Source organism: Astatotilapia calliptera, chromosome 11 (genome assembly GCF_900246225.1).
Source record: "Astatotilapia calliptera chromosome 11, fAstCal1.2, whole genome shotgun sequence".
NCBI classification, from domain to species: domain Eukaryota; kingdom Metazoa; phylum Chordata; class Actinopteri; order Cichliformes; family Cichlidae; genus Astatotilapia; species Astatotilapia calliptera.
In genome coordinates this window covers 22,599,310-22,609,431 of record NC_039312.1, presented here as the reverse complement: position 1 = coordinate 22,609,431, position 10,122 = coordinate 22,599,310, and the positions used below count along the sequence as shown (strand labels likewise).

General features: G+C 40.9%; 1 protein-coding gene across 2 annotated transcripts; it reads left to right on the top strand.

Annotated features, from left to right (window-relative positions):
* Positions 1 to 410: 410 nt before the first annotated feature.
* On the top strand, positions 411 to 10,110 carry tapbpl (TAP binding protein like). 2 transcript variants are annotated; one of them, XM_026185657.1, is made up of 8 exons: positions 411 to 743; positions 1,044 to 1,253; positions 1,339 to 1,608; positions 1,704 to 1,904; positions 3,052 to 3,219; positions 3,303 to 3,406; positions 7,321 to 7,546; positions 8,000 to 10,110. In XM_026185657.1, the coding sequence occupies exons 1-8, from the start codon at positions 680 to 682 to the stop codon at positions 8,065 to 8,067; spliced, it is 1,311 nt and encodes a 436-aa protein (XP_026041442.1). In that variant the 5' UTR covers positions 411 to 679; the 3' UTR covers positions 8,068 to 10,110. The 2 variants fall into 2 exon arrangements, 1 of the variants encoding a protein (XP_026041442.1); XR_003273913.1 differs by lacking the exons at positions 411 to 743; positions 1,044 to 1,253; positions 1,339 to 1,608; ... (2 more) ...; positions 3,303 to 3,406; positions 8,000 to 10,110 and adding an exon at positions 3,427 to 7,137 and having other exon boundaries at positions 7,321 to 7,386.
* Positions 10,111 to 10,122: the final 12 nt, after the last annotated feature.

Genomic DNA, 10,122 nt, shown 5'->3' with positions numbered 1-10,122 from the left:
AATCCTGTAACAATTTATTCTTGGAGAAATTCAGCAAACAAAACAGACCAATACATTTAGAATCTAAGTCTTCATTAGGGTCTATAAGAAATCAGACACATCAGAGGGACACAGTGGAGACACCTCTGGTTGAACGGTTTGGAGACATGCTTGTGTGGACTGGACAAAGCATGGATGTCCAGTCCCTGTCCCTATCCATGATCCACTTTGGTAACCCTAAAACCAAACAGACAAAAGAAGATTTATTTATTTAATTATTAATTCATTCATCCATATATTTTATTTATGTTGTCGATTTACGTTAAAATGAGCGTGTGTGCTTGTTTCCGCATTGACTGATGACGGACCTCTGCTCTGTCATTGGGCGATCCTGCCTGTTCGCTTTCACTTTCATTCCACCCACTGCTACAGTGCGCATGCTCCTGACAAAGAAACAGCTGCACAGACTCTTGAACTACCTTTATTGTTTACTTTTAGATTGCGTTAAATTTAAAGTCCAGCACGTATGATGATCGCCATCGATGGAGTGAAGAACGGATATAAACAACTCTAGGCAGTAAACTCCTGAATAATGCGGTGGTAGTTGTTGAAATCAAAAGTGAAAGTGCTGTGGTGCACTCAGCAGTTATTTGATATCCTTCTAATTTTAATTTACAAAAAAACTGGGAACACTTGCACTATGGTGGGGATGATGATGGTTATTAAAGTCATTTTAACTGGATACCTCATGACGTGCGTTTATGGTAAGAGCATAAATCTCATTGATTAAGCACTGACTGTAGAGACGTGACTGTGAGCTCGACATTAAAGCTTTTAACAGAAGTATTTGCTGATAACCGAAGAGCTCTGAGAAAAGTGGGTATTTTCTGAACCTCTAATTAACAGTATTTAGGTTAAAATGGCAGCAGAATAATAGAAGGGCTCAATATACCGAAACACCTGAGCTCTCTGATCTTTTCTCTCTATTAGTCCAGACAGTGGTTCTATCTTAAATGCTGGTGCACTAAGATTTTTAAGAACTGTTCTTCTTCTTGTTTCTTCAGCTGATGGAGTTGCAGATGTGGTACTCACCTGCACTCTGGTGGAGGAGGGAGCTGGACTTGGTGGAATGGGAGGCGGTCACTTCACTCGGACTCCAGCCACTCTTATTTTACGAGATGTTGCTGTGGGCCCGGACGAATCACTCGAAGAACTCACTCCGTTTGTTCCTCCCTCCATCCCTGATCCAGACCTCCTCCTGTTTGAGGCCAAAGGTTTTTCCCTTGCCACCTCTTTGTGCAAAGTTTCCTCTAATGTAAGCAGGACTCTGTGATGAACTTCTCTTATTCTTTGTAACAGTATCATCTCCTGAGATCCCCAATGCAAACGTGCTGCTCCATGCAGACTGCAATGAGCAGGAAGTGATGTGCGAATTAAGTAGTTACTCTCCTCGGGGATTCGAGGAAAACTCAGATCGGGTCTTTTTCATGGTGTCCCTCAGTGTGGATGAGGTTGACTTCAGCACTGCGCTGATTCTGGAGACCTTGAAGGTGGAGAAAGACAAGTCAACCCTGATGCAAAGCAAGCTGGCTCTTCCTCTCAGCCAGTCAGGAACTCTGCTTACCGACTGTGAGATCCATAGTTTAATATCACATTTTATACGAAGGAGCTTTATATGGTTTTCTTAGATTACACATCATCCTCAAATGTTTTCTACCCCTCAGTGATATTTGTGGTGTTCACCCACATAAAGTCTGTGTCTGCCCCTCTGAGAAGTGATGTTCTCCTCAACTGTGGCTTCAAGCAGCAGGACACGCCATTAGCACAGGAAGTGGGCATTGAGTGGCGTCTGCAGCACAGAGGTAAAGGCAGGAAGGTGCTTGAAATGAAGAGGGCGCTGGATGATACAGAAGGCAGCACGATAGGTGAGCATTGTAGGTGTTAGCAGGTGTATCTGCATGTGTAATGCAGGGTTTGGCAATGAGAACCTACACTGTTTATTTTAATGGCTTTAAGACTGATGCTACTCAGGATGGTGATAGTTCAATAGTGGCATCCCACTTTACAAATATATGTTTAAAAAAAGGGGCTTTGAATGATTGTTTCTAGTGATCTTAGGAGGATCATTTTAGTAACAGTCTTCTGAATGTTTTCAGTGAGTTTCTAGCCATGGGTTTCTTTATGTATGTAAGTTTTGAACCAAATGTCTGATTTTTATTAATTGTTTAGATAATGTTATTGAGACAAGTGGAAAGGAGACTATAATGTCAATTTTTGACTTTTATTTCAGGCCTGTTGTCACCAAAGATGACCTTTAGCATCTTAGCATTTTTACTATGTTTCTGTAAAGTTGCCACAAAAAGTTATCAGAAAGTTAACTCAAAAGTTATTTGAGATTTTAAAAAATATTCATCCGTGGAGAAGCTAGCAAACAGGAAGTGAGGTCATATGAAAAGATTTTTATGGTATTGGAACCAAACTTTATGGATGTATTTAAAGATTACAAGCAAACAAACAAAAAACAAAACAAAACAAAAAACCACTGAAAAAACAAAATGCATCTGTCTTACTACTATTGCCACCTGTAAAATGAAGATAATTTCACCTTCACCCTTTTTGTACCCCACATTGCTGCTTGTAGTTGTATTTGAATAAATAGATTTTAAATAGGTGTACAAGTTTGTTATTTTATAAATAATTCAGGACCTCAGAAGAACTGTTAAAACATATGAAATCACAGGGACAGTGGGTGATCTCAGTCCTGCACCAGCTCCAGTGTCAGTGTACATATAACTAGATTTGGATTTTAATTACATAAAGTTTTTACATGCCTTTTACATGCCTCCTTTAAAAATACATTTATCTTGTAGTTTTAAAGGAGGTCATTTAGGAATTAAATATCTTCGTCCTTTACCCACAATTCCCCTCTGTGTATTCATGAAATTCTGCTCTGTAGTTTAGTCTTGCTGAATTACTGACAGACAGGCAGATGCCATTAAAGCACACATGTGGAGATGATGTGAAGAGCACGAACTGAAGAAACATCAAACAATTATTATTCTGTCTGTTTAGTGGACGGTGAGAGGGCCGGCTCAAGCATAAATGCTGCCCAGGTTGTTGGTGAGGGTAACGCGTCTTTGACTCTGACCACGCTGAAGGTTGGAGATGAGGGGACCTACATCTGTACAGTCAGTCTTGGTCCTTTCCACTCCCAGCAGGTCGTTCAACTTCGCATTATTCGTAAGTTTCACTCTGATCTTAATCCTCAGCCGTTGTTTTCTTTGATATTCTGTTAATTCTTCTCTCTTACTTTTCCCCCATAGAACCTCCAGATGTTTCCCTCTCAGTCGAGAAGTTGGTTTTAAAGTCAAGTTCGTCCCAGAAATTAAGTTGTCACAGCAGTAAATACTACCCACTGGATTCTCACGTCAGTAACTGTGTTTTGAGATGTAACTGTTACCCATTACTGTTTTGTAACACCATCCTTTTAAACACCAATCTTATTAGTAACTTTAATATATTATCATGTTTATGAAAGGAGATTTTTTTCTCAATCACAATGAAATAGAGGAATTTAATAGAGAAGTTATTGCAGGCCTTAAACCAGCCTCTCTCTCAAAGTCTCTCTAAGGACGCCTGAAAGTGTATGTTGTAAAGGCTCACCTTTCAGCACATTCACTTCACCAGATGCACCTTGTTTCTTTTCCTCACCTTTGATTGGGTGTGGTGCTTGGCCTTAATCGCACTCACCTGTCACTCGTTATATAAGGACTGCACTCACCTACCCCTCACTTTTTCTTCACTCCCACATGGGGCGGCAGCTGAGAGAGAGCAGTCCATGTGTGTCTTTCTTTCCTTTATCCGTTATACAATAAAACAACAAAACCTGCAAAGATTAATGACTGCTTATTTTCATTCTAATCGGATGAGCCCATGATGACGACTACTGAAACCCTGAACCAACCTTCCTCCAAAACATGGTCCTCCGAGCCGGAGTAGCGTTAGCGTCATGGATTCAAAGCAGCCATTGACTGAAGGTTTGAGAAGATCCAGTCGTGATAGTCGACCTCCTGCCTACCTGCAGCAGTATGACGTTCAGTATCCTGGAGCTAGAAGAGCTACATGTGAGACAGAGAGCCAAACTGAATGCCAGCATAGTGACAAAGACACACATGGGCCGCAGGATCCTGTCGGAGAGTCAGAAAGACAACCAGAGACATCGCCTGCTCCTTTACCCACCAATCAAGATGAGGTGATGAGGGAACTCCTGATGACAATGAGGGAGATTAGGCAACTCATGATTCAGTTATCTCCTCCCCATTCTCGCAGTTCCTCCAGATCTTCAATTCACACTGTCTCTGATGAAAGCAAATCCTCTGTTTGCGGTTTACAAGCCATTCCCCAAACACATCAGCAACATGAGCAGTTCCCAGTGATTGATCCAGCAAAAAGTCAATCACCCTCTCAGCCCCCCCAGGTTAGCCGTCACTCTGGTGCAGTTCTGGCTGCTAGCCCTCCTTTCCCTAATTCAACAATATTAGATGCTGCAGTTCCTTCAAGTGGTTTGCCTAGACCAGTTTTTCCTACACCAGATGAGACTCCTTTTAATTTCCTGGCCACGCCACTGCAAGGTCCCCACCAGATTTCATGTGTTCAACCTGCTGTTCCTCTAGATGAAGACCCAGCTCAACCTCTCGTTTGCATTCCAGAACCAAGGCAGCACCCTCCTTTAAAGCAGCAACCAGCTACATCTGATGGTTTGCATGCACAAAAACCTTCGGTACCCATTACTGCTAGTTCTAGTCACCCTGTTAGCACCAGAACACATGTGTATAAACTTGAGGGTCCTTCTTTCCCAGACCTTACCAGAGAAGATGAAATCCAGTATAGGCTGTTACGAATGGCCCTTACTAACCTGCTTGACCCTCATGAGACAGAGCATTTCAAATATCATGTCCTTCTTGATCACCTGAAAGTAGACCAAGCTAAACGGTTAGCTATTTCCTTTTCCTATGCTCCTGACCCATACACTCAAGCCATCAAAGCTCTTGATGAGCGTTATGGGCAACCAAGACAGCTAGCATTGAAAGAGCTACGGAATATACTGGAGCTTCCTCCTATCAGAGCAGGTGATGGTCGGACTCTGGACAACTTTGCTCTTCGTGTGCAAGCTTTAGTTGGCTTGCTTAGCACTATGGGTGATCAAGGCCAGACAGAACTAAATTGTGGCTCCCATGTCGATCGCCTACTTGAAAGGTTGCCCGCAGAGCATTCCAGTCGCTTCAAACGGCACATTTACAGGGAACAAGGAGATATGATGTATGACTTACCTTTGTTCTCATCCTGGTTGCAAATAGAGTGCAAGTGTCAACCAAGAAAGGACAGTCCTGTTTCATCCTTTAACCAGCCACGACCTGCCCATAAGTACACCTCTCCACTCACAACAATATTACATGGGACAAATGCATCCGATCCTGTACAGGCAGCACAACCCATCATAATGACTAAGGCTAGATGTGCATATTGCTGCTCACCTGAACACCACATTAGCAAGTGCCCTGAGTTCATTAACAAGACAAAGGATGAGAAAATAAAGTGGATAAAGAGAAACAAACGGTGCTGGCGTTGTGCTAGGACTCATCAGGCCGCAAAGTGTGATCTGAGGAAAGCATGTGCCACCTGCATGGAAAGACATCTACAGATCCTATGTGAGGTGAATCAGAGACCTAGAACTGAAACTAATCCTGTAGTGAGGACACTGTACTTTGATAGACCTAGCGATCGTCCTAGTGTACTATTAAAGGTTGTGAAAGTGCTCCTGCATAATGGCAAAAGAACCCTGGAAACATATGCAATACTTGATGATGGCTCCCAACGTACCATGCTTCTGACATCTGCAGCTAAGCATCTCCACCTAACTGGGAAAGCTGAAAAATTATCACTCAGAACTGTCCATCAAGAAGTTGAAACTATTCAAGGGTCTTGTGTAAGTTTCCAGATTTCTCCCATCGCACATCCAGAGAAAACTTACACAATTAATAATGCCTTCGCTACAAGTCACTTAGCACTTTCAGACCACACCTACCCCGTATCCTCTCTTCAACGGAGATACAAGCATCTTCAAGGTTTCCCATTAACCTTCATTAACAAAGCAGCTCCACTACTGCTCATAGGCTCTGATCATACCCACCTTATTACGCCTATTGCACCAGTTAGACATGGACCATTTGGATCTCCTGCAGCAGTCAAAACCCGCTTAGGATGGACACTCCAAGGTCCAATCACAGACTTCCAACCCCAGAGCAGTTCCACGCATGCCCAATGTTTGTTCACATCTTCCAGTTCAGGTTCAGGAGAACCGCTCCAGCACATCCTTGTGTCCGCTGATGGCTCTGAATTCATTCAGCCACCTCATACTCTACCATCAGCAGTACCTATGTCGTCACCGGCAGTGCCACTATCACCAGTTCCACCGCCTGTGGCTGCCATTCCGCCAGTGGTCAGGGCACTGCCTGCTCCTGCATCACTTGGTCCTGCCTCTGCCAAGCCCCGTACATTGCCCCCAGCACCTGCAAAACTGCCCAACGGTCTGCAGGTCTGGGCCTGCCGCTGCATCCCACGCGGTTGGCATTTGGACCTGCTTTGCCGCAACCGCTGGCTACATGGTCGGCCCCCTGAACTGTCTGGCCTGCATTGTCGACCTCTAGGTCGACCCTCTGAACCTATATTAGACCTGTAGCATGTCTGATTCCTCTGCCCCCGCTTCGTGAAAAAGAGCATCTTTAATCCTTTGAACATATTTCTCAGTAGAAATATGGGGGCGGCTGTTGTAAAGGCTCACCTTTCAGCACATTCACTTCACCAGATGCACCTTGTTTCTTTTCCTCACCTTTGATTGGGTGTGGTGCTTGGCCTTAATCGCACTCACCTGTCACTCGTTATATAAGGACTGCACTCACCTACCCCTCACTCTTTCTTCACTCCCACATGGGGCGGCAGCTGAGAGAGAGCAGTCCATGTGTGTCTTTCTTTCCTCTATCCGTTATACAATAAAACAACAAAACCTGCAAAGATTAATGACTGCTTATTTTCATTCTAATCGGATGAGCCCATGATGACGACTACTGAAACCCTGAACCAACCTTCCTCCAAAACAGTGTAGATATTTTTAAACGTACCAATGCTCTTCATCTTGTTAATGAAAAGTGTCTTTATTTGCTGTTTTGATAATAAGTTATCTTCCATATTTATTCATTTGTGTCCTTTTGAATTGCACTAGCTCCTAAGGCTACATTTAATTGAATGACAGGTCATAATTCTCTGCTCTTTTCTGTTTTTTAGATTGAGTGGTTTTCCCTCTCTCCTATGGACACAGAGCCACAGCTCTTTATAGATCAGGGCTCCCTGTCCAGTCATCGGCAGCACGGTGATGGAACGTTCACCCTGTCCTCTCACATAGCTGTGCCTCCCACCACCGTCCCAGGAACCAAAATCATCTGCAAGGTCTCCCACACAGCTCTAGAAGAACCGCTCTTTGTTAGTGTGGTGGTGGAACCTCCTGAGCCTAGTATGTATATCTATTTAACACTTTTAAAAAATTTTTTTTTACCATTATCAAAGGGTTTTCATTATCTTGCTGAGAGTGGAATATAAATAGATGACAAGTCTGACATTGCTATTTTTATATTTTTCTATAGAAAAAAACTCTGGTTCGGTCCTGAGCTAACAAAATCCTACAGTGGAAGTTTTGGTTCAATCATATAGAAACTGGCAGTTGTAGTTAAACCAGGTGTTTTCCACATTTTCAGTTGGCATTTGGGGCCTTGACGTGTTACAAATGTAACAATTTACAGATCACTTTTAGCACCCTTGATGCACAACACTTTGGTTGACTTTGTGGATGAATTCAACATGACAATTTATTTCAGAAACAGTGTAAACATTTTTTTTCTATTATGAGGGTGATTGTATTTATGTCTGATGTTAACCTTATCCAGAAAACCTTTGTGTGTCTCCGCAGATTCCTATTGGTGGATACTGGGCTTCCTGATCATCACTGTACTTTTCTTCTATCAGGTCATGGGATAAATTTCACTTACATCATCGTGACTGGAGACTAGAAAGTTTCTTTGTGTCATTTTAGTGTTTAAGTTATTTTTTTTTAGGTATTCCACTGGTTTGTTCAACTCTTCCAGCTTTCTAGAAACTGAAAAACAAAAGTATAGAATAAAATTAGTCTCAGGAGGTTTACAAATGTGTAATATGTGATCAACAGGTGTATACTAAAATTTATAAATGTGTACAATGATTTGTAAGTTTTGAAGACTCACATGCTCTAATCCACACACAAATACAGAGGAATTGGAACACATGGAAAACTAATTTACAAATGGATATATCAAACCTGAATAAACAGTCAGGACACAAATTTTACAGTTCGACTTTATAAATTTGATAATTTGTACTTTTAGAAAGTTTCCTGTAACATTCTTTATATTCTCACATACAGATCTTTAAATATGCATGCATGAATCCTCTGATATGCACAGTGAGGGTTTGAGACTTCACATTGTGATGTTCACATAGTTCCACAAATGTAAGCTGTGTTCAAGTGCTAGAGAAAACAACTGGTACATCTGGGGTTCCAGTGGATTCATATGTGTGCTTGTTTTAGTTACTATGGATTATGTAGGGTGGAGAGACATCTCTATGGCTCGTCCTCTGAAGTGAATCCACAGGTGCTGACAATTTCTTGTATATTTTGATTATATATGATTAAGTTGATATGGATAACAATCTAGGTTACTATATGGCATCTATGTATGTTTCCTAGTCCAGTGTAATGAGCTGTTCTGTTTATTTATGTGTGGATCGAGCACCCAAGTAGTGAAAAATTTAATCATTGTGCACATTTGTAAATCTTAATTTACGTTTAATTTATATATCATTTGTAAACATTTGGGAAAAAATTTTGCTCCGTACAAAAAACTTTTTGGGGGGGTGAAAGCTATGCATATGGTAACCGATCTATTTATGACATAGCTGTGAAATTTCTATACATGATACATTTTTTGTTTATTATTTTTAATACCAACCTATTTTTGCACTATGCAAGTTTGAAGCTTGCAATATGCTAAATTGCATTAAAACCCACAGATCACATCCCAAACTATGTTATTCACCAACAGTACAAATTTTATTCATATACGATAACACTGCAATTATACAGTAGCAAACTCCCTTACATGGAATTATTCCCTTCACAGCTTTCAGTATGGTTGTTGTCGGGGGGGGGGCTGTTGTTTGCAGGTAGAAAATAATGGTGTGTAGGGGCAGTAGGCATTTTCATCTTCTGCAGACATGAAAGGTCCACACGATTTGTATTTGAAAGCAGCTAATAGTGCAATTGCACTATGAGTATTTATTACCTGAGACATGGTCTCTGTAATATTTTTGTAAACTATTTACTTTATATTTTTTCCCAGGAGCCCACAAAGGCCCAGAAATTATTTTTTTAAAAGAGCAACAATATTGAAAGCACCTTAAATGAACATAAAGTTGTTTTTCCTTGAATGTAAAATTATGCTTTGAGTATTTGGGGCTTATTTAGACTTTTTTTTTTTTGATCAATATAAAGTGGGAAAGGGTTGTTTTTTTCTGTGACTCTACTGAAAAATTGGTATGACTATTTAAACAATCACAGCCTCTTAAATCCCACTTACCTGCTGAATTTACTGTGCATTCAATAATTTAGAAGCCTGGCAGAACTTTGTTTTATATTCTAGTGGAGATCCTGATGCTCCCTGTGACATTTAAGGAGGATGGAGTGATGCTGCCATACAAGCCTTAGTTTGAATGTGTGACTTGGTGTGTAACGTCAGTGAAAGATGGTACATAGACCCAATAAATGTAGATTATTATACTTAAAGTGGGAATTTGAGAAGGTTTTTGTTATACTTCTTATTTTTGGTACTATATATATATTTGTTTTATCCTCCCTTCAGTTTTTGTATGATTTTATTTTATTTTATTGTACCTGTAATATAGAAGGATTATGTAATACTGTGACAATGGTTAAGGAATTTCCACTGATCAATCTTTGTACATTGTGGAATTGATTGAAGTCATTAAAAAAATACAACA

What these genes read in the sequence shown, in the direction of transcription:
- tapbpl (XM_026185657.1), top strand. Translation starts at nt 680, where the DNA reads ATGGTGGGGATGATGATGGTTATTAAAGTCATTTTAACTGGATACCTC. An exon ending in TACAGAAGGCAGCACGATAG is followed by an intron (nt 1,905 to 3,051) that starts GTGAGCATTGTA and finishes CTGTCTGTTTAG; the next exon opens with TGGACGGTGAGAGGGCCGGC. An exon ending in CGTTCAACTTCGCATTATTC is followed by an intron (nt 3,220 to 3,302) that starts GTAAGTTTCACT and finishes TTTCCCCCATAG; the next exon opens with AACCTCCAGATGTTTCCCTC.